This window comes from Psammomys obesus, unplaced genomic scaffold (assembly GCF_907164565.1).
Source record: "Psammomys obesus unplaced genomic scaffold, mPsaObe1.curated_primary_1811, whole genome shotgun sequence".
In the NCBI taxonomy this organism is placed as follows: domain Eukaryota; kingdom Metazoa; phylum Chordata; class Mammalia; order Rodentia; family Muridae; genus Psammomys; species Psammomys obesus.
In genome coordinates, this window is record NW_026596234.1 from 13,087,896 (window position 1) to 13,105,835 (window position 17,940).

At 45.4% G+C, this 17,940-nt stretch overlaps 1 protein-coding gene across 3 annotated transcripts; it reads right to left on the bottom strand.

Moving 5' to 3' along the window:
• Positions 1-462: 462 nt before the first annotated feature.
• Positions 463-17,922, bottom strand: Zswim3 (zinc finger SWIM-type containing 3). 3 transcript variants are annotated; one of them, XM_055595986.1, is made up of 3 exons: positions 17,562-17,634; positions 9,120-9,262; positions 463-2,841 (listed from the first exon to the last, which is right to left on the bottom strand). In XM_055595986.1, exons 2-3 carry the CDS (start codon positions 9,149-9,151, stop codon positions 909-911), a joined length of 1,965 nt encoding a protein of 654 aa, XP_055451961.1. In that variant the 5' UTR covers positions 9,152-9,262; positions 17,562-17,634; the 3' UTR covers positions 463-908. The 3 variants fall into 3 exon arrangements, with proteins under 3 accessions (XP_055451961.1, XP_055451960.1, XP_055451959.1); XM_055595985.1 differs by having other exon boundaries at positions 9,120-9,266; positions 17,562-17,611; XM_055595984.1 differs by lacking the exon at positions 9,120-9,262 and having other exon boundaries at positions 17,562-17,922.
• Between the last annotated feature and the right edge of the window lie 18 nt (positions 17,923-17,940).

Below are 17,940 nucleotides of genomic sequence, written 5' to 3' on the forward strand. Positions count from 1 at the left end.
AACCTAGTAAGACCCAGTCCTCACAACAGCGGGGTGTGGTGGCACACCCTTTTAATCCCCTCCCTGGATTAAAAGGGAATACACCAAGTTCCATGCTCTAGGCCTCTTTGAAAAAAAAAAATTTTTTTTTTTTTTTTTTTTTTTTTAATTAGGAATTTGCCCACATCGTCCCTGCAAGTGGCTCGAAGTGAAATCTAGGACTTGGGTCTCTTCCCTCCTGATCCACTGGTCCCTCTCCTGAACAGAATGAGCAAGACACCATAACATCTGTGTTGCAGACTCCGTTGGTAGGAAGAGGGCAAGGGAGGTGGCACTCTATTACTAACCCTTTGAGCGTGAAGCACCAGGTTCGATTTGACACCACACCCCATTACACAACACTCAAGTTTCCGTTGAAATGAGAAAGTCTGAGGCTAGTCTGGGCTACATGAGACCCTGTTTCAAAAAACACAAAAGTGAAACAAAAACAACTTTATTAGTGTGAATAAAAATACATAACAGGTATTTTCTAAAGAGCAGCGACAGTCAAGGGCCACGCTCCTCCCCTCTGTCTCCAAAAACAAAGCTTCTTTGCAGGCCCATTTTGGTTTATCCTATCCTGGACAAGGGTTCATCTCTGTAGTGTCAATGTAATCTGACCTCTGGGGCTGGGGAGAAAGGGGCATGACCTTTCAGTATGGAATAACTTTGGCTTTGAACAAAGAATGAGGTGTCTACAGAACGCCAAAGGTAGGGCTGAAGGGCAGGCTCAAAGGACTGTCACAGTGGAGTCCCTCTTCCCCAGTTTTAAGATGTTCTTAGCCCTTACCTAGGAAGACACATTAAAATACTGACAGACAGCATGACCCACCCACTTAGAACTCTCAAACTTCCAAGGTTGTGAGACGCAGTGCACCAGGACAAACACTTCAGTCATCAACCATGGCTTCAGCGAGAGGGAGATTGTCTCCTTCCTCTAGCTTTCCCCAGAGGAAAGGAAGGCAGCCCACATCTCTGAAGTCAACTGGCTGCTGACTGGACTCAGGGAGCTGATAGGGGTCAGCCCAGATGTCCACGATCTTGCGCAGGGTGGCACAGCGCTCTTCCAGCTCTGGCCCCTCAGTCTGCATCAACAGGTTCGCTAGCTCCCGGCTCAGGTCCCGACTCAGATGGTTCTGACTTTGCTTTTCGGGTTGATCTGTGTTTGGAGTTACGCCTTGGTCTCGCAGCTCCCCATCGGGGCCAAGGAGGTGTTGGTATTTCTTCTGCCACCGGCAGCACACCATGGCTTCCCTTACCGGCTGCTGGCTGGTGTGCAGCAGGGCCAAAATGTGCCGACATGGCAGGTGGTAGCACTGTTGGAAGGAACAGCTGCAGCTGCAGCCATCTTTGCTCACCTGGTGTGAGTCCTCTAGCAGCTGAACAGCTACTGAGGAACCTGCCATGTCCACCAGGTGGGTGGAATTCTGCACCACGTCCCACTCATTATGGCACAACTTGTAGGCTAGTTCAGAGCCACTCTGGTGCAAGATATCTAGCATGCCACCCTTGGAGGACTGATCCTGGGGCTGTAGCAATTCAGACTGCTGTGAGTCTGGCTTTGTCTCTTCCACAGGGAGCCTGGTGACATTCCCTCCACAAATTCTAAAAGGCTTCTTGGGCCTTGGTGGTGTGCTTGGGAGCTTGGGAGTTCTCTTTAACTTGGGAGAATTTGTGTTCAAGCTTTTAAGACCTTTGGTATTAAAGAAGTCTATGTAATCCACAAAGTGGAGGATGCAGTCCAGTAGAGACCGCTGCTCCCGAAAGAGGCTTGACACCTTGCTGGTGACGATATCCAGGCTGTCCATATAGGTGTTACACGCATGCAGGCCCTTCCTCACATGCATGTACCACAGCAGTTCACAGGAGAACCAATGGGCCTGGAGGAACCTGAAGAGCTCCTCATCCAGGAGGGCTTGGGACATCTGACAGAGGTTTTGCAGGCTTGCACCAGAAGAGACAAACACAGCCTCCCGCAGGGCTTCCTTCATGAGCCTTTTAAAGGATGCATTTGCTGAACTCTGATGTAACTTCTTCTCTAAGAGACGCGTGGTGTGGTAGATAGAAAGGAGGATGCGGGCAGCAGGGAAGATCTCCTGAAGAACAGCTCGGTGAGGGAATGAAGGGTCCACAAAGACTACCTTGACCTTGGGCCAATCACAGTTGAATTCTGTAAAAATACTGAGCATCTTGGCCACAGAGGAGGCCGTCTCAGCCTTGAGCACAGCAAAGTGTACCACGCGACTCTCTCGCTCCTTGTTCTCCACCAAGAAAGCATACAGAATATGGCCCTGGCTGTTTTCCACTCGGTGCAGCAAGAGATTCTCTGGGAAGCGGGTGAACAAGTCACTCATCTTGCTGCTCTGGAAGCTGAGCCGGTCCAGGTCCTGGCTGGTCCCCACACTGAAGGAGGCCATTGAGCCCTCGTCTACCGTGAGAAAGTTCTTCATCACTTTTGCTATCTTGGCCAGATCAGAAGGACTGATGCCCTCCTGCTCTGGATTTGAGGGCTCATGCACCTTATCTAGGCAAAAAGATGGTTCTACTGGGAGCTTCTCTGCTGTCTCAAGGTCTTTCTTGATGCTGAGCTGCACCGGCTGGAGTTTGGGCAGACATACTGCCTCCTGAGGTTGGCTAGCAGGGACCCCTCCAGCAGCAGGGTTAAAATCAGCATGGATGTGCTGCATATTCAGTTCACTGATAAACAGTCTATCTAGCCTCTCGTTGTACTGCAGGAGCAGGTATGCTGGGCACCTGTCCACTTTCCGTGTTCTCTTCCTGTTTGACTGCGTCCGAATACAGACAAATTTCACCTGCACATATCTAGGGAAGGTAGAGGTGACAATGAGAAAGGTGCTGGCTGCCCTTCTCTTAAGATAAGACCTGTTAGCTATTTATATTGACCAACAAGTTTCCTAGAGATCACACAGCAGTATAGAATGTAAAAAAGAAAAATTTGCAGTAACTCTCTAGTCCCAACATTTTCAGTTTCCTCCAAGGCTATATCACACCCCCACTCCCACCCCCAGTTCCCTCCATCTCATTTATTTATTTAAGGCCATCTCATTTATTTATTTACTTATTTATTTATAGCTTAGGGACTGGCATGGAACTCATGATGTAGTCCAGGCTGACCTTGAACTTGCTGCAACCTTTCTGGCTCAGCCTCCCATGAGCTGGGGTTACAGAGGTGAGCTATTTACTATACCTGACTTAAAGGCCCAATTTTTGTCATTCTGTCTGTTGCCATCTGTGGCTGCCAATAACCCAATCTGAGGCAGGATATAAGGGGAAGTTGACAACAGCACTAGAGCGCCCAGCTAATCTCTCTGTTTAAATGATCCCTGTGCCCATAATCCTAGCACCTGGAGACTATGGCAAGAAGGCTGTGAGCTGTAGGGCAGGCTGGGCTATGTAGCAAGGCCTTCTCTCAAAAATCAAAGTCCTCTTCATTCATTTGGGACAATACAGCAACATTCTGAGGACCAGGAGTGTCCTCAGAGTCCTCTGGGGATAGCACAGGCCTGGGCTTATTTGTAGAAGAGAACATTTCTGATTGCTTCTGAAAAGAGAAATATCTATATCCTGAGGCATTTGGGTCTGTGGTGGAGCAGTTGAACCATCTAAGATAGTCTCACCCTCTAGCTTTAGCACCCTAGGTAAAAGGGATGATTTTACGGGGATGGTTATCAAATCATTTGCTTTCTCTTTTCTTATTTCCATTCAATTCCTGGGCTCAAGGACCAGCCAAATCCTCCCTTCTCTTGTCAGCCTTTATGGATAACTCTGAGCTACAGTAATTAATCCTGAACTGGAATTTTCTGCATTCAATTAAAAGGTCTTACAGACCTGTAGGTATCAAATTGGGGAACACTGGAGGCCGAGTTGAGTCTTTTGAATCCTGGCCGTCACTGGGAAGCTGTTTAACCTCGGGCACGTCATTCCACCTTTGTGGATACAGTATGCCCATCATAAAATGAGACATGATCATTAGGGTTATCATAAAGACTAAATGAACCACAGCTGAAATATTTAGCCCAGAGCCTGCCTTGGCCTTTTGTTTATGCTAGAGCTAAAGCTAGCTGCTTTTGCAGTTCCCATGACCAGCAACATTAAGTGGGGATGTCTCAAGTGCTGAGATTAATCATTCCTCAGTGTGTTCCTAGCACATGACACAATGCTGCTCCTTCAGCAGATGCTTATCAATGACATAATAGATGAATGAATCACAGACCGACAGTGGGTGGGAGAGGTCACACCCCTGCCTCCTCAGGGAGTGGCCCAGTTGAAAAACTAAGGGAGAGGGGAAAAAAAATGTCAGCTGCTAGTATGACAAGGCACAGCCTGGAGCTCCACCTACACTTTTCCAAACACTCTTATCCAGCTGGTCCAGTTTGCCCACCCTGTGGGGCAAGTTTAGGAAAACAGGATATGTCAGTCTTCTGATAACAGGGTGGAGGGGCCTGGGGCTGAGAACATCTGTGTCTGTTGTGAGCGCAGCACAGAGGTGGCACCATCTCTAGGGAAGTCCTTGGAGAAGTCCAGTAGACCAGCAAAGCCAGCAAGTAAGGACCACTGAACCTTAGTTTCCACCCTGTCCACCTTGCTGGTGTCTTAGAATAACAAATTGCCCACAACTTCCCATGTCCACTCTACAGTGTCTTCTGGCAATGGCTTAAGTTGTACCTGTGTTTGAATGACCCTCCCACCCTACATCTCAAAGTGCATTCATCATTCAGGATACCTAGAGCCTTCTTTTTTTTTTTTTTTTTTTTTTTTTTCCTAGAAAGCTGGGCCCTGCTCTTCTTCAGGCTCAAATCGTCATCTGATTATACTGACTTACTGTGTATTTAGTGACGGTTTGTGGGAGCCACTGCCAACCACAAAGCTCTTTTTACTATTTCTGGCTCTTTTACCGAGCCAGGTTGGAGTCCTGTACATTCTTTTAATTCTTCCTTCTCATTCTTCATCCAATTTCTCCACTTTTCTTGCTTCTATTTTTTGGGGTAGAGAGCAGGGCCTCACTTCATGGCTATCTTCCTGCCTTAGCCTACCAAGTGCTAGGATTACAGCCATGGCCACCCTACCCATCATCTTGCTGAGTGAGGCTGTTACTCTGCCACCAACTTGAGCCCAGCCTGTATCTACCATGTGAACAAGTTTTGAAATGCTCTCCCATCATTGCTACATGCACTGAAGATTCTGTGCCAGGCAGCACTGAGGTCCTAATGTCTCATTTTACACTAGCAAGAATTCTAGTTTGTCTCCCTTTTACAGAGGGAAACAGGCGTAAGGAGGCTCCCAAGGATGAGAATCTAGGACTTACTCTTCCAGCTAGCAGCAGCACATCGAGGTTTGAACCAAGTTTGCTCGTCTATAGTCTAACTAGTTTACTATCTCTGAGTTTCTTCCTTATCTTCATTTGACCTCTACCACCTTGGTTAGGATCAACATTCCCCTTACAGACCTCTAATCAAGGGCCCGGAGATGGCTCAGCAAGTAAAGGTGACCAGAGTTTGAGCTCACCAAAGGTAGAGAGAACAGACTTCACAAAGTTGTCTTCTGGTTTAGACACACGCATGCCCCGCCCTCCACACCATCACACCTGTGAGCATGCCAACACCTGCAGTCTAATAGAGTTAGGCTAGGAATGGAGGCACATGTCTCTAGTACCAGCACTTGGAAACCGAGGCAGAACGACTGACACGTGTTTGACAGTAGCCTGGGCCACACAGGAGTTCTGGGCTAGTCTGTGCTAGAAAGACCTTGTCTTAAAAACAAGACAAAACATTCTCTGGGGCTGTAGCTCAGAAGTAGAACTCTTACCCTGGTGTGAAGCCCTCGGTTTAATCCCCAGTACAGTAAAAAACAAGAAACAAAAACAATTTGTGCTTGTTCTGACTACATAGACACTTCCCTTGTCACTAATGGCCTAAAAATACACTGTAATGACTATCTACGTCATGTATGAAGGGGATTATGTGTAGGGTACACATAAGTACTATGCTATTTTATGTGAGAGGGGCATCCTGGAATCCACCCACCCCCTGACACCGAGGGACAACCACAGATGTGTCTAATCCAAAACTGTTGCTTGTCAAACTCAACATATTCCTGCCCTCCTGCCAAACAAAGAGCCAGTTTTATCCAGGTTGCTGTTCCTCCCTAACACAACTACTTGCTTAGAGCAGCAACAGCCATTGCTTAATTACAATTAAGGTCATGTTGTGAGGACTGGGAAAGGTCACTGGACCAATTATGGAGAAAGAACCACAATAGGAAATCTGCGGGAAACGAAGGAAAGCTTTTTCTTTTGACTGTGACTTGTGCATTTGTATCATGTGGGGAGCTGTCCTAAACAAGACAGGCTTGAGGATGTAGTATGCCAAGATGAAAGGAGCCTGATCAGTGACACAACCACATTTGGAGGTTCACTCTGGGCTACGCATTAGCCATTTTAAGTTAGAGCTGTTAGTTAACTGAAGACAAAAGCATCCAATAAACTGGTGGTACCACATGACTATTTCTAGTACTCAGGAAGCTAAAGCAGGAGGACTGTCCTGAGTTTACAGCCAGTTTGAGCTGTGTAGAACATAAAACAAAGAAACAGTCCAACTCCTTCCCTCAACACACACGCATAAAACAAAACCAAAAAACCAAAAAACACAACTACAGGCATATTTCATAGAAATTAATAAGGGGAAAAAAGAGAACTAAATGGGAGTTTATCTTAAATTTGAGGCTACAGGACTAGGGCCGGAGAGGTGGCTCTGGAGCTTAGAGCAGTCATTGCTTTTGCAGAGGACCTGGATTCGGGTCCCAGCTCCCACCTGATAGCTCACAACAATTACTAACTCCAGGTCTAGGGGAACCGATGTCATCTTCTGATCTCCTTGGGCACCAGACACATACATGTTGCATATACATACATGCAGAAAAATCACTCATACACATAAAATAAAAAATATTTAAAAATTTTGAGACTAGCTAGATGGTGGTGCATGCCTTCAGCACTTGGGAGGCAGAGGCAGGCGGATCTCTAAGTATAAAGCCAGCCTGGGTCTACAGAGTGAGTTCCAGGACAGCCAGGGCTATACAAACCCTGTCTCAGAAGAAAAAAAAAATTTTTTTTTTTTGAGACTAAAAGGGCTTAGTTAGTAAAGTGCATGCTGTGCAAGTGTGAGGAGAAGAGTTTAGCCCCTAGCGCTCATGCAAAAAACCAATCAAACAAAAACACCCAACCCAAACCAAAACGACAGAACTGCTGGGCATGGTTGTCTGTGGCTAATTCCAATGCTGGGGAGCTGGAGACAGGAGGATCCCTGGGGGCCTGCTGGCCAGCCAGACTAGCAAAATCACTGAACTTATGGTTTAGTGAGAGATATTGTCTCAAAACAAACTAAATTAAAGTGTAGAGGAACAACTGTGACCTCACACTTAGCATCACACAAGCACATGTGTACCTGTACACACGAAAGCTCGTACACGTGCACACATAAATGCACAAACACACATAGTATACACACACACACACACACACACACACACACACTATGGCTACAGGGCCCAGCGGTGCATGCCTGTAACTTAAACACTCTGAAATGTGAAGCAGGAGAACTGGAGTTGAAGGCCTGTGGGCAAGACCCTGTCTCCCAGACAGACAGACAGAGCGAGTTCGGGTGTTGTGGAAATTCAAGGCCAAGCAGGACAGCACAACTAGCCAGGACTATGCAATGAGACTCTACCTCAAAAGAACTAGAGCACAGTGAGAGACAGTGTGCTAGCTGGTGTTTATCAGCTTGCCACAAACCTAGACACATCTGGGAAGAAGAGATTTTTTTTTTTTTTACAGAGTCTCTCTATGTAGTACTGCGTTTCCTAGAATTTGCTTTAGAGACCAGGCTGGCCTCAGAATCAGAGCTCTGCCTGTCTGACTCCCGAGTGCTGGGATTAAAGACTCTATCACTTCCTTAGACTGGCAGCACGCCATCATTAACTTTAGGGATTTCACCAGTCCTTCAACTCTTTTTTTTTTTTAAAGATTTATTTACTTATTATTGATACAGCATTCTGCCTGCATGTGTGCCTGTGCACCAGAGGAGGGCACCAGATCTCACTATAGATGGTTATGAGCCACCATGTGGTTGCTGGGAATTGAACTCAGGACCTTCGGAAAAACAGCCAATGTTCTTAACCACTGAGCCATCTCCCCAGGCCCAGTCCTTCAGTTTTTGAGAGCTATGTGTGCAGTTTCAGTTTGCATGGTTTTATTTGTGTTGCGTTAATCTGATGTATTTATCAGCTAGATACTGTCAACAATGTCAAGGAAACTACAGGACTGAGCAGGGAAGGCCAGTTAAGTAGAAATGAATTTTTTAAGTGATGAGTTTACAGGTGAGATTTTTGTTTTGTGTTTTTGAGACAGGGTTTTTCTCTGTAACCCTGGCTCTCCTGGAACTCTCTGTAGACCAGGCTGACCTCTAATGCAGAGATCCACCTGCCTCTGCCTCTAGGATGCTGGCATCAAAGGTGTGCATCATCACAACTGGCACTGGCAAGATTTTTGTGTCGTGAGTCACAGCCTTGTCATGCTGATATTAATGGTCTAGGTTCAAGTGTGTGTTAAGAATTAAGTGAGGTAGTGTCTGTGACGTTCCTAGCAAAGAACCTGGAATATGTAATGTTGGACGAAATGAACGGAAACAGCAGTTACTGAACTGAATAGCAATGCAGAGAGCCACTGGGGTATTCACAGAGTCTGAAGAATATAAACATCACACGGAGAGGCTGGAAGAGGCTCAGTCTATAAAGTGCATTAAAAAAAAAAAAAAAAAAAAAAAAAAGCAATCATGGATGTTCTCACTTGAAACAGGTGTTAAAAAAATAAGAGAAGTTTGGATATATTTGTGTTAGTGTAAAATATGTATTTGGTCTTTGTCCTTCTACCTGGTACATATGCCATAAACTGCTTTGACTTTTCCAAATGATAAGAGTCTTTATGTAGGCCAAAGAGTTGCCTGAAGGCTGGAGGCTATTCACTGGCAACACCAGGGCAGGATTTGTTACAGGCCAGAGTAAGTTGAAATGTAGCCCAAACTCACCGGCAACAAAACCCAGCTTTCCTGCAGGGCATGATGGTAGGTGCTTATAATCCCAGCATTCAAGAGGCAGAGTGAAGAGGGTCCCTCAGGTTCAAGTTCAGCTTGTTTTACATGGAACTCCAGGCCAGCCACAGAGTGAGACCCTATCTCAAAAGCAAAAACACACAAAATCCAACAAAGACAAAACAGCCCTACTTACGGTAAAAAGAATGTTAATAAATGACAGGCAATCGAGGAAAAGGTCAAAGCATTTTCTCCTTTACAAGCTGCTTCTATGACCTGCAAGAAGGGTTTCTTACAAAGTTGGGTTTGAAGAAGTCTTCTTTCCTTTGCTTGTTTGTTTTTTGAGATAAGGTTTCAATGTGTAGCCCTGGCTGGCCTTGAACCCACAAAGATCTGCCCATCTCCCTAGTGCTGGAGTTAAAGGTGTGTACCACCACACCTGCCTGAAGTCTCCATTCTTAAATTATTTGCCACAATGAGCCTTTTAAAATTTTTCTAACTAGGGAGCCAGTGAGATGATTCTGGATAGGAGGTGTTTTCTGCTAATCCTGACTGCCAGAGTTTGATCCCTGGGAACCAGATGTGGAAGGAGAGAAATATACCTAAAAGTTGTCCTCTGCCCGCCACATAAGTAGAATACAAATAATAAAATTTCTAGTTATGTACGTGTGTGTGTAAATTAGGTTTGTTATTTTTGTGTGAGGGTGTTTTGAGTGCATGTATGATTATATACCATGTGCATGCAGTGCCCTGAAGGCCAGAAGATGTTGGATCCCCTAGAGTTGGAGTTACAGATGGTTGTGAGACACAAGGTGGGTGCTGGGAACCAAACCTGGGTATTTTGCATGGATAACAAGTGTTTTGTTTTTTGTTTTTTCAAGACAGGGCTTTTCTGTATAGCCTCGGCTGTCCTGGACTCAATTTGTAGACCAGGCTAGCCTTGAACTCGCAGCCATCTGTCTGCCTCTGCCTGTGGGGTGCTGGGATCAAAGGCATGCGCCACCGTGCCTGGCTATAACAAGTGTTTCTAACAATGGCATCTACTATATATACACATATATTTTTTCAGACAAAATTTTAGTATGTAGCCCAGGCTGGACTTTTGTTTATCTATCTATTTATTTATTGAGACAGGGTTTCCCTGTGTTGGGCTCCAATTAATAATGATCCTCTCTCCTTGGCCTCTTGGGTGCTGGAATTAAGATCATGTGTCACCATATCAGATTTTGATTTTATTTTATATTTCTAGTTACTGTACAAAATAGTGGATTACAACATGCCATTCATATATATATATATATATATATATATATATATATATATATATATACACACACACACACACACACATATATATATATATATATGTATGTATGTATCATTGTATGTAACATATTGATTTTATTTATATATGTATTTACTAGTGTTTTTGAGGCTGGGTCTTACACTTTAGCCCAGTCTAGCCTGGAACCTGCAGTAATTTCCCATGTTAGCCTCCCAAGTGCTGATTTATAGAAGTGGACAACACACCTGGTTGATGTGGGACTAAAAGCAGAACTTGAAGCTTTGTGCATGCTAGGCAAGCACTCAGTCAGCTGAGCTACATTCCCAGGCTGCCTCGCGCCTTTCACAAATAAAGGTCCCTCTTGGTTTTGTTTTCTTCAGTGCCGAGTATTTAGCTCTGTCCCTATGAGTGCCAGGCAAATGTTCTACCACCTACAGCTCATAAATGATAGCATCCTTTCCCCTTCTTTTTGTGGTGCTGGTATTAAACACAGGACAGTACACAAGGAAGGTCTGTGCTCCACCAAGCCGTCATCCCTGCCTTCTCACAACAGGATCTTACTCTATAGTCCAGGCGGTCTTTGAACTCATTATTTTGCTGAGGCTGGCCTCAAACTCATGACAGTATTTTTGCCTGAGCCTCCCAAGTACTGGGATTACAGGCCTGTACACCAGTCCCAGCTAGATGCCATCCTGACTACTACTTTCTGTGATCCACTACAGTAACAGCTTCAGCAAATAGTTACTGATTCAGATGCCACATGCATTTTCTTAGCAAACCCTCTGCTGTTTGTTTTTTGTTGTTTTTTTTTTTTAATTTTTAATTTTTTGAGACAGGGTTTCTCTGTTTAGCCTTGTCTGCCCTGGCTTTGTAGTATAGGCTGGCCTTGAACTCACAGCAATCTGCTTCTTCCTCTCCATATGCTAGGATTATAGGCGTGCACCACCATCCCTTTGTTTGTTTGCTTTGTTTTTTTTTTTTTTTTCCCCAGTGTTGGGGATCAAACCCAGGGCTTTGCACATGCTATGGTAAGTACCTGACCTCTCAGTTCAATTCTTAGCACCCACATGGCAGCTCACAACTGTAATTAGTTGTTAGACACTCTTATTGCCTCAGTGGGCACTGCCTACAGGTAGTGCCCAGAAATACACCCTGCAAACATCCATAAATGCAAAATAAAAATAAAAGCTCAAAATTGTAAATATTTACTTTTAGTTTTAATTGTGTGCATGTCTCTGTATGTGTACATGCACCTGAGTGCCGTGCCCTCACAGTCCCACAGAATCCCGCAGAGGGCATCAGATCCCCTTGCAGCTGGAGAGCCATGCAGTTGTGAGCTGCCTGAACACCAAATTTGCTGAACACCAAATTTGAGTACCTTGAACGAGCATCAAGTGCGCTTAACTGTGGAACACCTCTCTATCCCCACCTCCTCATTTTATACAGAATAAAACTTTGTTGTTAAAACTCTTGTCCTAGGTCAAGGATAAAGGCTAGCTGACTCCAGAGCTCTCAACCTCTAACCCTTATGCCAGTTTTTCTGATCTTGAATTGCTAATTTCCTGCATGTACATCTGCCACTGCTATCCATATAGCATCTGAACTATTATTTTCAAATAAAATTTTAAATGTGTATGGATGTTTTAAAATTTTTTTTTGAGATCAATCTCATTATTTATATTTTATGTGCACTGCTGTTTTGCTTGCATGTCTGTGTGAGGGTGTTGGATCTTCTAAAACTGGAGTCACAGACAGTTGTGAGCTGCCATGTGGGTACTGGGAACTGAACCTGAATCCTCCAAAAGAGGAGCCACTGCTCTTAACCACTGGGTCATCTCTTCAGCCCCCATGTGTATGGGTGTATTGTTTGCATGTTTGTCTGTGTACCACTGGCATGCTGGTACCTATTAAGGCCAGAAGAGGGCATCAGATGCCCTGGAACTAGAGTTACCGACTAGGAATTGAACCCATGTCCTCTTGAAGAGTTGCAAGTGCTCTTAGCTCCTGAGCCATGCTTCAGCCTTAAATGACTTTCTTTAGATGAGCTCACCACTTTCCCTCTGTTTAGAAAGGAAGGCCATGTGAGTGTAGTGTATAAATATTTATTTTTAAAATCATCTCCCCACTATGTGTGTATGGTGGTTTAATAGGTATGGCCCCCATGGATTCATGTGTTTGAATGTTTGGCCCATAGGGAGTGGCACTATTAGGAGGTGTGGCCTTGTTGGAGTGGGTGTGGCCTGTTGGAGGACGTGTGACACTGTGGAGGCTGGCTTTGAGGTCTCCTGTGCTAAAGCTAGGCTTAGTGTGGCAGTTCTCAGCCTGCTGACTGTGGATCACGATGGAGAGAGAACTCTCAGCTCCTTCTCCATCACCATGTCTGCCTGTATGCCACTTTGTTTCTTGCCATGACAATAATGGGCTAAACCTCTGAATTGTAAGCCAGCCCCAATTAGATGTTTTCCTTCTCATGGTATCTCTTCACAGCAATAAAACCCAGCTAAGATAGTCGCTATACTTGGCTATGGAAACATCTGTAAAATTATCTCCTAAAAACACGTCCGCCACATTCCCTCCAGTTCCTCCAACACAAACAGCGCTATACAGAGCCAGTGTGCCATGCAGAGCCAGTGTGCCATGCATGATCCAAAGCATTCAATAGTGCCTGGTGTGGAGGCACAAGCCTTTTAGTCCCAGCACTTGGGAGGCAGAGGCAGGCGGATCTCTGCATATTTGAGGCCAGCAACGGTCTGCATAGCAAGTCTCAGCAGCCAGGGCTACATAGAGAGACTCTGTCTCAAAAACAAAGAACATTCCACATTCTAGGGAGCCAGGTGTGGAAGAGGAAGGAGGGTCCTGCTTCCAAACAAGCAAGCACACAAACTGTTCTAGCCAGACGTGGTGACTCACACTTGTAATCTTGGTCTCGGAAGGCAGGCAGAGTAACACTGTATGTTCAAGGCCAGCTAAGGGTGAGATCCTGCCTCAAAAATAAAATAAAACAATTTTCTCTGAATGGCTGTCCTGGAACTCACTCTACACAGACCAGGCTGGCCTCAAACTCAGAGACCCGCTTGCCTCTGCCTCTGGAGTACTGGGGTTAAAGGCTACCTAGCAGTCCCTTTGTCTCTGCTTAGGATGAAGAGGCAGACACACATGAATTCCAGGTTAGTCTAACATTGTCTTCAGGGTAGAGCCTACAGTGCACTCATCTTCCGGCCTTCCCCTAACTCCTGGCCATGGGTGAATACAAGTTTGTTGATGGAATGAGTGAAAAAGTGACAGTAGGAATTTTCTACAGCCTAGTGGTTAAGCCAGCACAAGGTCAAGGTGATGTCCAGTTCAACACTGCACACTTAACTGTGCAACTCTTATCCCTCTCCCTGCTCTGACTTGCTCTGACCTTTCTATCACTCTTGCTTAGTATAATGCAGGCAATCAGGCCTTCAAAGAGGAGGGCAGATGGGGAGGAGCAGGAAGGTGTGAACACATGTGCATGAATGTGCCTGTGTTTGGAGGCCGGAGGCCAACACTAAGCACCTACCTCTATTACTCCCTGTCTTACCCTGGCTGGTTTGTAGCAACTTAATATGGAAACCAGGTTGCCTCCAACTTACAGAGATCTGCCTGCCTCTGCCTCTGGAGAGCTGGGATTAAATGCATGTACCACTGCGTCCTGCCTTTCTACCTTATCTTCTGATACAGGGTCTTCCACTGAACTGAAACTCACAGATTCAGCTAGGTTAGCTAGCCAGAGAGCTCTGGGAATCTATCTTTGCTCAATCAGTCCTGGGGTTATAGAAGCACACAATAGTGCCCAGGCTTTACATAGAACTGGGGATCCAAATTCAGTTCTCTATGCTTGTGTGGCAGACACTTTGTTGATCGAACCACTTCCCTAACCCCTATTTATATTGTTTAGAACCACAAAACTTGGGGTTGGAGAAATGGCTCAGCAGTTAAGAATGCTTGCTACTCTTCCAGAGGTTCTGACTTTAGTCCTTAGTACACACGTTGGGGAGTTCTCAACTGCCTTTAACTCCAGCTCCATGGGATCCAGTGTCCTCCTCCAGCCTCCACACATATACACAAATATAAATAGAAATGAATCTTTAAAAATTTAAGATTAAGCCAGGTGTGGTGGCACAGGCCTTTAATCCCAGAGCTTGGGAGGCAGAGGCAGGCAGATCTGTGAATTCCAGGACAGCCAGGGCTGTTACACAGAGAAACCTTGTCTGGAAAACAACAAAAATATTAGAACAAATGCCTAAACTCATATATAGGTATATATACATGTATGTATGTGTGTGTGTGTGTGTGTGTGTGTGTGTGTGTGTGTGTGTGTGTGTATATATATACATATACATGTATGTATATATATGTTCATATACATGTATATATACGTATATATACACGTATATATGTTCATATATACGTGTATATATGAACAGCAAACATCAAACTAAATTCCTGTAGCACCCATTTCCCTAATTATATTTAACACTTGATAAGTCATTTACTCAACAATTATTAACACCTGCTATGGACACCTGCCATGCTGGATGCAGGGATGACCTGCCTGAGGTAGTTTAGCAAGGTGCCACCACATAGCATAGGGTACAAATATCTCAGTCATGGAAAGCACTTTCTGACAGACTGCAACTGACCTCACCTTCTGCCAAGAACGGCAGCCCAATTTCAAGAGCATGCCACCTTCTTTACAAATCTATGTCTTCACTCCCATGGGTCCTTCTCATCAAACTCCTCTCTGATATTCAGCAGCTAACCACTGCTCTCCTGCTCTTGGCCTCTGTTCACTTACAAGCTCAGGGAAAAACACTCATTTCAGTATGAAGCCTTGTATACCTTTCCTAGGATTTGAATTTGTTCTCTCTCTCTCTCTCTCTCTCTCTCTCTCTCTCTCTCTCTCTCAGGAGGGGAGACAGGGTCTCCCTGTACAGCCCTGGAACTCACTATGTAGCCAAGGCTGGCCTCAAACTCATAGAGATCCACCTGCCCCTCCCTCTCCAGTGCTGGGATTAAAGGCATACACCACCATGCTTGATTTTTCTTTGTATAACTTTTACATTTTATTTATTTTGGTTTTTGGAGAACGTTTTCACCCTGAAGTCCAGGCTGGTTTGGAGTTCACTATGTATTGTAGGCTGGCTTCAAGCTCATTCAATCGTCCTGCCTCATCCTCTTGAGTGTTGGGTTTGCCTTTTGACTATCTCTTTGAAGGCATTTAGCACATAGAGGCTTGTTTTCCAGATCCCACACCACGCAGCTGTCAAGTCTTATATAGCGCAGTGCTTGTACACAGCCTCCCATGTACTTTACATCATCTCTAGATCATAATATGGATCACAATGTCAGTTCTATGTGAACAGCCTGACTGCAGGAAGGGAATAACGACAAGGGAAAGTCTCAGTCACACTTGGTGGGTCACGTCTGTAATCCCAGCCCTTGGGAGTCTGAGATGAGAACTGCCACGAGTTTGAGGCCACCCAGGCTACATAGAAAGGGCTTGTGTTTAAAAACAAAACAAAAGTGTACTTCTTCAGTAGATTTTATTGTCTTTTAAAATATTAACTTTCTTATCATTTTTTCTTTCTTTTTTTTCTTTTTTTTTTTTTTTTTTTTTTTTTTTTTTTTTTTTTTTTTTTTTTTTACATAGGGTCTTACTATGTAGTTCTTGGCTGCCCTGGAACTCATTAGAACAGGTTGACGCTGAACCCACAGGCATAGGCCTAGCTCTGCCTCCTTGTGCTGGGACTTTGAGGGACTCACCACGACACCCGACATATATTTATTTAACCTGTAGGTGTGTGTGCCTGAGCATATGTATGTGTATCATGTTCTTGCTGGAACCCTGGGCAAGAGACTGTCGGGAGCCCCTTGAACTGGAATCACAGGTGCTAGTGAGCTGCCATGTGGGTGCTGGGGACTGAACTTGAGTCCTCTGCAGGAGCAGGGAGTCCTCTTAACCACAGAGCTGTCATTCCAGCCTCTATTTGTAATTTCAGTATTTTGACCCACACTGGTTGCCAAGCCCAAGTACACTATGCCTTTAGCTCCTGAGGGGTACTTATTCATTTTGTGAACCCTAGAATGGTCCTGGATGTCAGAGTAGAGCCGTAACCATCAGGCTCCTTTTGTCTGGAAGTGCTGTCCAAATAGGTCAGTCCTGTCTCAGGTGTAGCGTGATTATGAGTTGGCCTATATGTTCTAATTAAAACTTGAGTTCACTTTCAAATCGATTCATATAATGACTAGATTTCACAGCAGAATTCTGGCCACAACAAGGCCTTCTTTTTCACAAGGGAGTCACTCGCTGAGGCCTGCTTCTCATTTTGCCCTGTATCTCTCTCTCTCGGAGAGAACCTGCTTTGTAGAGCAGGGTGGCTTTAAACTCAGAGATCGGCCTGCCTCTGCAGCCTGAGTGTTGGGATTAAAGGCATGTACTGCCGCCACCACCCTTGCCCTGTATTTCTAAAAAACCGATTCGCCTCAAACTCATGATTCTCCTGCCTCAACCTCTCAAGCAGACATTATAAGCATGCACCTTGCCATTCTTTTTCTCAAAGTACAACTAAAAGTTAAATTTATACTAAGCTGTTTCACCTGAGCCCTAAAAGCATGTGAGCTTTCCGTGGCTCTTAGCCTATGAAGCCAAATGAGGCAAAGAGCAACGACCAATAATCCTGACACACACCCCTGCATAGGAAAGCATGAGTGAATGGGGAGCACGGTCTTGGATACAAAAGGTGTTTGAAAATGGTGTGTATCAGGTGCCCAAAAATCATTTACAAGATGAATCAACGAAAGAACCAACCAACCAACCAATGAGCACATTACTGCTTTGTAAAGAGGAGACAAATGGAGGAAATTACCAAGGCGTTTGGACCCATTCCTCAGCAAGCCTGGTGCTTAAGATAGTTGCTCTCAATAAACAAACAAACAAAACAAAACAAAAATAAAAAAGTGCAGTTATTGCGAATTCCAGGAAAGCTTGTGAATGAAGGAATGGGAGCAAGCACAAGGCCACGCCGGTGGGGTTTCCCTCGCTTTTCAACAGGTATAGGCAACGTGGCCCCAAGTACGCCCTCCTCCTCCAGGCAGCCCTCCACCCCACCCTCCTGCCCCGCCCTTACAGGATATCCTCGCGGAAGGAGGTGCCGTGGTTGAGGTTATGGAAGCGGACGGAGACGCAGTCCCTGACAATGAAGGAGCACCTGGTCTCCTTTTTGTAGGCGCTGAAACACTCCTTGAAGTCCTCGTAGGTCTTAAAGCAGCTGCCTAGCTCCATGGCCGGGGACTGGCCCTCACCAGGGCCCAGAATCACGCCAGGGGTCAGAGGTCACTAGGTACCGGTTGGCACGGGCCCAGGGGCGGCCCCGACTGGGTGGCCTATGGGGAGCTCGGGAGGAGCCTGGTGCGGAGAACCGTTACAGCAACCTGGGGGCGACTTTGCTCTGTGACAGAAGGGAAATGACCCTCAGCCCTTATTATTCAGCCCAAAGGCTCCGCCCC

Bases quoted from the DNA above. Each gene is read 5' to 3' on its own strand.
- Zswim3 (XM_055595984.1), bottom strand. From the start codon at position 17,716: ATGGAGCTAGGCAGCTGCTTTAAGACCTACGAGGACTTCAAGGAGTGT. The intron at 2,842-17,561 runs GTAAGGGCGGGG...TACCTTCCCTAG, and splicing joins TCCTTCCGCGAGGATATCCT to ATATGTGCAGGTGAAATTTG.